The 12,947-nt window shown below is 33.4% G+C and overlaps 1 protein-coding gene across 1 annotated transcript in view; it reads right to left on the bottom strand.

The window, feature by feature from the left end:
• Positions 1 to 12,947, bottom strand: part of PCNX1 (pecanex 1) — a 100,779-nt gene that overhangs the window by 50,527 nt on the left and 37,305 nt on the right. The window contains 3 exon segments of the mRNA XM_032213323.1: positions 7,802 to 7,901; positions 7,903 to 7,952; positions 7,955 to 7,986. Coding sequence (XP_032069214.1) covers positions 7,802 to 7,901; positions 7,903 to 7,952; positions 7,955 to 7,986 — 182 coding nt within the window.

The raw sequence follows: 12,947 nt of genomic DNA, 5'->3' as shown, positions 1-12,947 counted from the left end.
AACAAAGATTGCAGCTAGGATCCTTTCGGACCATAACCCAGTTTGGATGGAGTTGGGAAGGGTAGTGCAGGCAAGAAGGTCTTGGAGATTGAATGAAAACTTATTTAGATATGAAAAGTATATTAATGATTGTAAAAAATTACTATCTGAATATTTTGTTTTGAATATGAATAAGGGTACATCTATGGAATTTGTATGGGACGCAAGCAAAGCGTATATGAGAGGAGTTTTGATGAATATAAATAAAACACATAGAAATAAGCAAGGGTTAAAACGAACAGAACTGGAAGAGGAAATTAAGAGAAAAGAGCTGGAGTTAACAATGAACCCAGACGATACAAAGGTTAAGGAAGCTATTAACATATTAAAATCTCAATTTGACATGTTGATCTCTGACCAGGTGGCTACTAATCTATTATATGCAAAACACAATACTTTTTGTAATGCAAACAAACCTGGCAGATGGTTAGCTTATCAGATTAGGAAAAAAAGGAAAACTCGAAATATATCTAAACTGATTTACAGAGGGAAGGAGGTGTTTCAACAGGAAGAGATTCAAAAGGCTTTCTGGGAATTTTTTACAGAACTGTATAAAGGGGATAAAATTAATGGTTTAGACATAGACAAATATTTAGACAAAGAGAAAATACCTTCAGTTAGAGAAGAACACAGGCAAAAATTGAATCAACCAATAACCTCGGGGGAAATCCTGCAGGTAATTAAGCAATTAAAGTCAGGGAAAGCACCAGGTACAGATGGCTTGACAGCGGTTTACTATAAAAACTTACAGTTAGAAATGGTAGAACCTCTTAGAGAATTATTTAATATGATTCAAATGGAAGGTAAAGTTCCTCCATCTTGGAAGACAGCGTTTATATCTTTGATACCCAAAGAAGATCAAGATACTACTCAACCCAAAATTATAGACCTATTTCATTACTGAATGTAGATTATAAAATTTTTACTAAAATATTAGCAAATAGGTTAATGTTGGTCATTCAACAATTGATACATACGGACCAAACAGGTTTTATACAAGGGAGACAGATGAAAAGTAATGTTAGATTAATTATTAATGCATTAGAATATTTGGGAAAGAACAACCAGATTCCAGCTGCGTTATATTTTTGGATGCTGAGAAGGCCTTTGATCGAGTTAACTGGCAATTTCTGTTGAAGATACTGCAAAAAATGCAGATAGGAGATAATTTTTTACAGTCAATTAAAGCAATATACCAACAGCAAACAGCACAAATCATAGTCAATGGAAGTCTAACAGACTCTTTTCAAATTGGAAAAGGTACAAGACAGGGCTGTCCTTTGTCCCCATTATTGTTTATTATAACTTTGGAAGTATTGTTGAATAAAATACGGGGCTTGGATGGTTTAAAAGGGATCAAGATTAGGCAGCAAGAATATAGAGTCCGCGCTTTTGCGGATGATTTGGTCATAATATTGGAACAACCGCAGGAATCTAGTATGGTTTTAATGAATATGATTAATCAATATGGTCAAGTGTCGGGCTTTAAAATAAACTTAGGAAAAACCAAAATATTAGCTATAAATATGAATATTAAACAAAAGGAAGAATTAGGAGTGATGCTAGGATGTGAGGTAGTTAAAAAGTCAAATATCTTGGAGTTAACATTTCAACTTCAAATGGGAAATTATATAAGCATAATTATGAACCACTTTGGCATAGTATACAGACAGAGATGAAAAAATGGGAGAAATTGCACCTATCTTTGCTGGGTAGGATAGCGGCAGTGAAAATGAACATTCTACCAAAATTTTTATTTCTCTTCCAAATGTTACCTATATTAAAAAAAGATGCGAACCTTTTAGAATGGCAGAAGGGTATCAACAAATTTGTGTGGGCAGGAAAGAAGCCGAGGGTAAAGATGAAAATAATGCAAGATGTACGTGAGAGAGGAGGATTGAAACTACCTAATTTAAAACTATATTATGATGCAGTGGCATTATCTGTAATTAGTGATTGGATTCACTTAACCAATGATAGAATATTGAACATTGAGGGACACGATCTGCTATTTGGTTGGCATGCTTACCTGTTATTCAACAAAAAATTGGATAAGAACTTTAAAAGTCATATTTAAGAAATGCTTTATTGCGGGTCTGGAAGAAATACCAATATAAATTAAATGACAAGATACCCATGTGGGCAATTCCTAGACACGCAATTGAAAATATGAATACAGCACAAAAACAGGACAGAATTACCTACAGACAGCTTCTTACCTCGGAAAGGGGGGTATTACAATTAAAATCTTTAGAGGTATTAAAAGAGGAGAAGGTAGTTCAAACATGGTTCCAGTATGGGCAATTACAGGCTAGGTGGAAAATAGATAAAAAATTGGTTTTATTCAAGTTGAGGATAATCTGTTTAAACAAATAAGAGATCAAAGCTTAATGCATATAAAGAGGATATATAATGTATTAATACAGATGGATTCGGAAACAGAATTAGTTAAAGATTGTATGATAAAATGGGCTCAAAATATTGAGGAACCAATAATGTTGGATACATGGGAAAGAATTGGGTAAGAAATGTGAAATTTACACAAGCTCAAAATCTGAGAGAAAATTTTTACAAGATGTTCTATAGATGGCATTTAGATCCTAAAAGTTGGCTTCTATGTATCCGAATGTACAGCCTAAATGTTGGAGGTGTGGTTCTCTCGATGCTACATATTATCATATATGGTGGACCTGCCAAAAGGTTAAGGCATTTTGGATAAAAATATGGTGGGTCATGCAAAATGTTTTTAAAAGAAGGATAAAGTTTAGTCCTCAGTTATTTTTACTAGGTATATGTACTGACTTTACAGTGGTAGAGACCAATTTGATTCTGCACCTGATAACTGCAGCAAGACTGTTGGTGGCGCAATATTGGAAGAAGGAAGACTTGCCTACAATCCAAGAATGGACATTGAAAGTAACAAACTTAGCTGAAATGGCTAAAATATCGGCATATCTCAAAGATCATTCAAATGAGAGATATAAACGAGACTGGAAAAATGGATTGACTATATACAAAATAAATACGGGACTAAGAAATTCCAGTTAGCCTATGCTTAAGATCAGAAATGATTTAAACTGTTAAAAGTCAGTTCAGTAAGAAGAAGCTAAGGTCAATCTAGAATGTCATTAATTTCTTTATTTCTTTTTTCTCAATAGATTTTAGACTGTGTTAGTTAAAAATCCATACCGGGTACGGGTTCTGGGAAGTCGGGGGGGGAAGGAGGAAGGGGGTGGGGGGGTGGAGGGAGGGAGGGGTACACACACACAAAAAAAATTGTACTTCAATGTCTTAATGATTGACAAATGATGACATATTTGTGTTTTTTGTTTTTTTTAAAGAAAAAAAAATAAAAAAGTTCTGTTTCAAACAGAGAAACATAATGACCATACAGGCATAAAAGCAGTGGGAATGGGAGCAACTTTTGATTTCCTGCCAGTTTCCCATTGATTTCCTTGTAGAAAATTGGCAGAGAGCATTGGAAATAACTAACATGCAACTATGACTGACTGCTGTAGTACAGCAGTGGGGCAGAACTGAAGCAGCCACAACTTGGCTAAATATTAATTGCACTGGAATAATGAATGATAGATTTTGATGCATTCTTTAAGTTACTCCATCTGAAGTATGTTGATTCCAAATAGTTGCACAATAATGCACTATTTCTCCCAAATAAAGGTCACCAGCAATCAGACACAAAAGTTTTAGAGGTATTAACACTTTATGCAACAGAAAAATGTTTATCAAGTCTGCTGAACATAGGGGAGCTTCAATTTTGACCTTCCTCAGCATAAATGATTTAATGATTGTAACAGCAGTGGCTCCTTGGATTAAAGTTGACGGTAACAAATGATGACAAAATGATCTCATACATGTGACTATGATTCAAAGAGAAATATGTTAGCATCATTTTTTTTAAAAAAGCAACCACCTGTACTACCAAAAGCCAACATTTGATCACTTCTAAATTAACCATTTTTCACCAGGCTATACGCTTTCCTGTAGTGCCAATGTCTAATATGGTAGGAATGAGGCTAATTGTGCACTCTGGTGCCATGGATGACTATCTTCTCACTTGATTTGGTTTAAGCTTCCAGCATGTAAACAATGACACTCCAAGGACATTAATGGGCCACAATTAAACTCCCTAAATCTGAATTATAGCAGTCATTTGCCTATTCATTCCAAAACATAAATATAAAAGTAATACATTCAGAAATTATTGTAACTCCAAACTTCTCTTATTCTGTAGTTGCCACTAAATGTTGCACGTACCAGTAAAGCCATCCACATTCAATCTAATAGACAGAGCCTATTAGAATAAGAGCTCCATCAAAACAGACATCATCCTAAACAGGGGTGGGTTTCAAAACATTTTACTATCTATTCTGTGGGTGTGGCCTATATTTGTGGGTGTGGCTTGGTGGTCATGTGACTGGGTGGACATGGCCAACTTGATATCACTCACCAGGATTGGGTAAAATGTAATGAAGCTCACTTAAAACGCTCTTGCTTAGCAACCAACATTTGAGTTCAATTGTAGTCATATGTCAAGGATTATCTCTGCCATCCTCTGCATGGCAGCCTTGTCCTAGTAAACTCCTTTTCCTTTCTGGCAATTTTCCTATGTTAGAGGCACCCAAAATAATCCAAACAATGTAAGGTTTCCTGCTAAAGCAGGGGGTTGGACTAGATGACCTCTGAGTAACCTCTTCTAGCCCTAAATTGTTGTGCATCTTTCTTTCTTTCTCCTTTCCCTCTGTGGGAAGCAACCCCCCCCCAAAAAAAATATTCCCAGAAAAGGAAAAATCAAGCTGCTAACCAAAGAAACCTGTCTGAGGCTCATTCTACATTACTGCCATATAGAGATGAGATAATGAGACTAAAGAAAGTTTGGCTCCATTCCCACAAGCAGGGAATCATCCAACACAAAGCCCATATTCCACAAACCCCAAAACTTCAAAAACATAGAACCATATAAGAATCTTCCTTTTATCAAGTTTGTTGTTCAGCTGACCCAGAAACAAACTACTGAATGTCACTTTGCAAACCTCCTTCCGAGCAGCTTTTCAATTAACGCAGGAGTCAAGGTTGGCAGCTTTAAGACTTGTGGACTTCAACTCCCAGAATTCCACAGCGAGGCATGCTCAGGTTCCAATTTAAAGGGACAGCATTTTTTTCTCCTTTTCTGAATCTCCCGACTGAAACGTGAGTTTCCTTCTTCTTTCTTCCTCCCTCTCTCCCCCTCTCTCTCTTATCTACTTTGTAAAACTTTTTTCCCCTTGCCTGAACCAGCAGGGGGAAAAAAACCTTTTTTAAAAAAGCTTCTGACGAAGCTTGACAGAGAACAGGTGGCATGGCCAGGCCACCATTACTACCGGTCCTATTCAGTACGTTAGATTTTCACTACCTCTTCTGGCATACCGGACTGTACTGAGAGGAATCCACCTCTGATCCTAAAGTTATTCCCGTAAAAAAAATGGCATTTAAAGTCCTTTGCAATAGCTTTCCTTATCTTTTCTCCTTATACAATTATTTTTAAAAACAGCACATATATAACATTAAAACTATCAAGTTATCAAATTTATCTGTTGTCTAAGTTAAATCTGGACTACAGAAAATAAAGGACACTAAAATTCATATTTGGGGGGAAAGACTATGCTAATAGAGTACATTCCCCATGTTGTCCTTTTGGAGAAGATAAATTCAGCATAATGTATTTTATTTTTATTATTTTATTTATAAAATTTATAAAAAATTCCTGTTTGCTTATTGTTGAATAAATTATTTATATGGAAGCTCCAGCTATTCATGCAACATAAGAATTTTCAAATATTTTGTGTTTCTTTAGTAATGACCTGTTCGGGCAACCTAAAGAATTAAAACTAAAATGAACAATAATAAAAGGTGGTTGCAAAGGTCAGACAACTGAAAAAAAGTATCAAAAGTAATTATTGGTCTAAAAGCTTGTAGGTGATTTCATCCATGAGATATTGCCAATACCCTGGGAAAGGTTCTTCTGATTATACAGAATTATTATGAAACAAATGTGAATTCATTTAAATCCTTGTCAATGATTTGGAAAATATAAAGGACATTGTGCAGACATATCCAAATTAGTATTTTTCCACAAACTATGTAACAGAAACAGCAAAAGGAGGAGAGGGAGGGCATAGTTTCCCAAAAGATCTAATTTTCAACTAAGGAGTAATTTCACAGCAGGATCCTTTGTTTATTTCCCAGGATTGTATTTTTAGGAAGAATATAAAAGTATTCATTTCATTTTATGACTGCTTTTTGCAGCAAAAAGAGTTTTGCATGATCAGTGAGAGACTACTATTGCTACCAATATCTAAAAGAACCCCCACAGTCCCCAATTTTTTTGATTCCCAGCAAAAGTACCATCAGTTAGCATAAACTAATTACATTTCTTAAGACTTAATTTTGGGAAATGCAAGTAGAATTGCAGCTTAGCAAAATAGCATTTACTGTATAATTGATTTAATACTTTGTAAACTTTTTTTTTTTTACAATCTGCAAGTTATCATTTTAATTGTCCTTTTTTAAAGTCGTCAAAAGAAATTTTTTATCAAGTTAATCATGAGATGGCAGTATTGAATTCTAATACTTTGCAACAAGATAGAAAAGGATTGCACAATGAGACATCAGCAATACCTAAATAAAACTGTGATCAATTGGTCACACATAAAAACCTCTTTTTCAAAAATCAAACTTGGGATGTTGCGGCAAGGGGAATCCAGGTATCATATGTATCACATATCCCAATCAGAACAGAACATTTCTATCTAAGATGGGTATTTTCTTCTACCAAGCAGGCAATGGAATGGAAGGAATGCACCTAAGCAGTGAGGGAAGAAGGACAGCCATCTGACCAGTTATATTAGACAAATCACTCTTGGTGACTGAAGGCAAAACAGACATTCCAGCCAGATTGCCTTTACATCCACTACTGAAAGTATCAGTGCTTAAATTTAGCACTGCTTCCATATATATGTGCACAGAGAAGCCACAATATTTTCCACCTGATTAAAATATTAATAGGATTTTACATTGTGGGCGATAATTCAGCAATCATCAGAGGTCCACATGACAGATGTTATGCACTGGTACAAATTTAAACGTCCAACATGAAACAGATGTGGAAGTCATTCTATGATAAATTTTAATTACGTTTTAATCTAAAATAGGCTGCTGAATTATTAAAGTACAAGTTGTATCATGCCTTCTTAGGTTTATAGTTTCCATATCCAAATATAAGTTCCAGTTCAGAATTCAGAAATGTGGATCAATGCAAAAAATAACAATAATCACAAGTGTCAGTATTGTAAAGAGCGACCATAAACAATGTACAATGGCAACATTTAACACCAAAAGTGTATTATAATAACAAAAGTTTGAATACTATTACTTGCATTCTGCATATTACTGCTGAAAAGCAATTTATTAGAGTTCCATGCATGATTAAAATCTTTAAAATAACTGCAAAAAGTTGAGACATGTATTTTGATGGATTTTTATATAACTTAATTCAGTATCTTCAATCAGTGATTTTTTTTTTAAATAAAAATTTAACATAGGAAGTCTTGCAAAAGGGAGACCAGAAGCAATTTGCTTGTAAGAAACACACCTCAACAGTCTGAAATAAAGCCAAGACTAAGCAAGTTTAGGTAGAATGCATTATAAGCCACAAATCTATGGAATAAACACTTTGATTGCACTAAGTTATGTAATGCCTGCATACCAAGTTCATTGTGCAAACTGCTGCTGCCGACAGCAGATGCATTGTCATGTGTTGCTTCTAACTGGACACTCCCATTTCTCACCAGCAAGGAGGTGCTAGCGGCTGAGCACTGCTGCCTGGGACTGGGGGCGTGACTGGACTTTGACTTGGCTGTGGACTGCTGCCCTTGTTGAACATCTTGAAGGCTACGAAAAGAACATGGATGGTGGAAACATTACAGGGAAGAACACAGAAACAGCAGCTAGAAACCAAGTTAACACTGCATTTTGAATTAAGGTTAAAAGAAAACTGCAATACATTGAACTAGCCAATCTTTGATGAACAACACTGTTACAACATATCTAGGGAGTCAAACAAACAAAAGTTAAAATTAGCTGGATAACCATTCCAAGCAGTTTCTACACTAACTTGGGATTATTACTTCAAAATATTTTCTGTTTCATATAGTTCTCTTCTAAGCAGTATTGGAAAGTGCAATTATATCATGATGTCAATGTCTAATGTAATATGGTAAGTTTTTTAAATGTAACTTTGCTTTTTTTGTGTGCTAACGAACAGCAAATGTTACTCTTTCATGTAAGTTTAAAGTAAACTTTGAAAGACTACAAGGAATAAACGCCGATTGCTCAACTTAATTTAAAAATAATATAAATCTGTTGCACTAAAAATCACTTTGTTTTATTTATTTCATTTTATTACCTATTTATATAGAAGAAAACAAATTATTAGTACATGTCCAATTCCCTTTTTTTCTACATTCCCTCCAATGTGTTTGTTTAAAGGTCTGTCCAAGATAAATTCAGAGATGTACATAGTGGTAAAGATAAAAACAAGAAAAATTCTTGTTGTACAAATGAATACATATGTACTACCTAAAGTCGAATTTTTCCAAATGCTGAATAAAATTGTGATATAGAAAAATTAGAGCACTGTGAAATAACCCATTCTGCATGCAGGTATCTGATAACCTATGCTTTAGTCTAATTCAGTGTGACTTACAATCATAGTTATGCATCCTTGTTTTATTTGCATAGAACTATAGCAATCTACCTTATAGGTAACTAAGAAATCACATTGAATAAGATTATGTACAGTCTTCAAGTCTATGATGGCAATATTAGCATATTAGTATATTATGATTGCAATACAGCAACTTCCAGGTTAAGAAGGTCCCAGTACAATATTACTTATTACATAATAATATTATGCAAATTTACATAAATTTGACTTGGGAACAGAACTCATTCTTCAACTGGGTCCTATCTGTATAGCACATTTTAAGAAGAAGGCAGAAATTATGTATATTACAACTGAATTGAATTCTACTGGATTAAATAACTCTTACTTCTTGGTAAATTAATAATGGATACAGTATATGTATTATATATCCCTGATATATAAATGCCTTGAAGTATCATTATTCTGGTTCATTTATTAATTTCATATGAATAAAAACTGCAATTATTTGCAGAACGCATTATTTTTTACAATATTATAGTATTATCTATGTAAAAGAAATATTGAATTTTAAAACAATCAGATTAAAAATCTTAATGCTAACATATATCGTTGTATTTGTGCTGATAAATAAATAAAGGGAGACTAGTATAGATTTTATTTCAAGCTACTTTAGCTCTCATCAGCTAGCCATACCCCTTACTGGGATTCGAACCTGGGCTGTATTAATATTAGGCAGATGTGTTAACCATTAAGCCACAAGTTTCTCCACCTTTATCAGCTGGGCCAGGGAAATAGGTATGTATTAGTGTCACAACCCCTGGTATGCCAAATATGGGAGGAAGTCTACTGCTTCCTTTCTCTGTCTACGGCTCGTCACAAGAGACCATCAGACAGAACACCCAATATTTTTATTGTTGCCTTTGTTACATTTGCATATAAATATGATTAACAGATAACCATAAATTAATGCTTAGTTATTAATATTAGTTCTTAAGGTCCTTGTGTAACTCCACTCCTTATCCAAATACAATTTCAGATGAAAAAGAATTATTCCAACAAAAAGGATTAAGTTTGATAAATTCACGTTGCTCACAAAATTGAAGCAATATTTAAATGAGTGTAAGAGATCCATAAAAGTTTTTATACTAATTGTGTCACAGATTTAATTACCCAACTAATACATCATTAGTGTTAGCAGTATTGATTATACCTAGCTGAGTAGCAAAAGTCTGCAAGAAAACATCTAAGATCAGAGATCACCAAACTGGACCTCCATAATTCAACCCTGAGTTATCATATAATGCATTCTACTGATTTCTTTCATAATTATATACTTCTTGATTCTATACCTAATTATCTGACAGTCTTTCTGCAATTTAGGACTTATTTTTTAATTAAATTTTTTTCACGATTAGTGTGAAGAACTCTTTCACATTTCCTCTCTTTACAGAAGGAAATGAGAAAAAGGATGCTTGGCTTTCTTTATGTGTTAATTGGCTCTTCCATAAAATTTGCATTTGGGAAATAGATTCAAATGATCTTTTCCATGACAATATTACAGTAGATTTTACATTAAAAATAACTCTTAAAATAATTTTAATTTCAAAATTGCCAACCTATAATACTATAGAACACATGCACATACATACTGTAAAATTCCATATGTTCAATATGTATAATTCCTAAAATTGTAGTAATTCTATTATTAACCTAATCACTAGAAGAATCCTATCATATTTCAGTAAAATAAATTAATAACTGAACATCAAAGATATATTTTAAAGATCTAAAACTGAGTAACACGTTACATTCCAATTCATTAGGAATGGGTAGCCGTATTTTAAAACTGTAATTTAATTTTTTAAAGGCCTTGACTGCTTGTTGCAGCCTTATGCCATAGTCGAAATCCAGAAAAAAAGGTTTAAACATCGTAACCAAGAAATAAGAGTATACTTTGTTTACTCTGAACAGCGTGTGAAACCAGATGTGGTGGTTTGGAGCATATGATGCATAATTTGGTGCCCTTTGTTTTAAATATTTTACATTTTTTAATTTTTTTTTACAATATAATATTCATATGTAAACATGCAAATACAAGAATAAAGAAGTTATTTAATATTAGTGTAGATATTATCATTATCCTTTTCCAAACTTTAGAAAAAAATGTATATCTGCATTTATTATATGGGGGGATTAAATACAAATTTTATACCCAAAATAGTCTATTGTACATCAAGCTTTAAAAATACATTTCACACAAAGTAAAATTTATCAAACTGAAATAACTCTTACAGTAATGAAGATGGATAGTCTTTGGAAAAAATTTCCTGCTACTTAGTCATGGCCTTTAGTCTGTTTGTGACATTGCTAGCAGAAGCCTTCAGGAATTACTGTACAGTTTTAGTAAATATCATTTACTCTCAAGCCTTTGATTATTCCATTCTGTTGCACAAAAATTACAAATTAATAAATCACCTATCTCCACAAGTTTCAGCCCATGAACTTTATTAAAGAGCCCTAGGAATATATTCAACAAAATATGAGAATTATAATGAATAGGAAATCCTGTTGAAGAATATTTCCAAACAAAGTATCATGTAGTGTGCATTCTCACTAGGGACATGAAAAGGAGTATCACCATGCAACATGCAAGCCAGCAAGAACAGTGTTAGTTCCATGGTCCATAAAAAACATTGTTATTTGATTGTTTGGCAGTAGCCACAATTCTTTTTTCCATATTTATATAAAATAAATAAGGTGGGCTTTGGATGCCACACAAAAACTAGTGCTGAACTCTAGACATTTTAAATTTCACCAAGTTAGAGAATCTTTTACTTAAGCAGTTAATGCCAGATAATGCACAGTATTTGGCTTGATAGACAAATGCTATGCTTTTAGATTCAGATTCTTGTGTCTCTGGTTCTTTATTCTGGGTTGTCTGTAATTGTTTTTATTCTGTTTCACCGGTTAAGGCCAAAAAAAAAAACATAACAATTAAGCCTAGCTACCTCAAATAAAGATACAACCGCGTTCATAATAATAGCTTTAATTTGTAACAAAAAATTAAAGAAGTTATAATTGTATGGAAGACAAAGCTAGAACGAGCTCAGACAATTTTTCCCCAAGTTGATCAAACATATTTAGAAGCCCATCTAAATTTAGGTTGTAGTATCGATACTATCCATTAAGCTAGAAATCAAATTTGCCTCAAGAACTGGCAGGATGATACCCTTTCTAAATCCATTTCTTGAGCCAAGTCCTTCTCACTCAGCAGTCTTTTTCTGCTTCTGTGCAGGGAAAAATAATAATCCTTCTCTATTCTTAGAAATGATTAACTTTTGAATGCTGAACTTATATTGGCTAGCTAATGTCTTTAGGCCAGGGAGTTAATTTTATGTTATAGACAATATGTGACGAAATGTTCCCGACTCCTACATTTGACAGCTGAATTTAAATTTTTTGATAAGAAGGAAAAATAGATGTAAATTCAAGTGAAAGACCAACTACCTAGTTGAATTTGGAAGTTCATTGGTTTATTATTGAGAAATATTTTAACAAAGTTTGGAAGTTAAAAATAAGGTATCAAAATTCAATAAATAATTGGAGTGAGAAGAAAATGTTAGAAAGGTTGCTTTATATTTTGTTCCTGTTGCTTACTTACACATGTAATCTGCTGACTTTCCCTTCTTTAAAGTAATGAAGACACTGAAAAAAAACCCATCACTACTACACAATATTAAATATGACCTAATTCTTTTCCTAATTCCTAAAAAGTCTTCTTTTGGAGAAAAAAGTCTTGCCATGACAAGAACTAGGCAAGAAATAGATAAGAATTATCAGCAAATGAGATCTTTTTTTGTTAAAAGAGCAGCATAACTTTATATGAGTTCTAAATTAAAATTAGCAATAGCAGAGAGTGAAAAATGGAACATTGCTCCCATTATTTTAATTATCACGTGTGATCTAAAAGATACAGAAGCTGTATCAAATACGTGCCTTTATCATATTAAAAAAACTCAATAGATTGTTTTTGTGATGGAATAGCCCACCACTGAAAATGTTATTCACATAAATGATTCCATTAGAATTATGAGTCTATATGAAGCAGAGCAAGTTGAAGTTATCCCTCAAGGTCAGATCAGGAAAGAGATTTCAAAAACTGACTGGAACAATATTTATGTAGACT

The sequence above is a fragment of the Thamnophis elegans genome, chromosome 1 (genome assembly GCF_009769535.1).
Source record: "Thamnophis elegans isolate rThaEle1 chromosome 1, rThaEle1.pri, whole genome shotgun sequence".
Lineage (NCBI taxonomy): Eukaryota > Metazoa > Chordata > Lepidosauria > Squamata > Colubridae > Thamnophis > Thamnophis elegans.
Note: the sequence above shows the minus strand (reverse complement) of the source record. Positions and strands in the feature narration are given on the sequence as shown.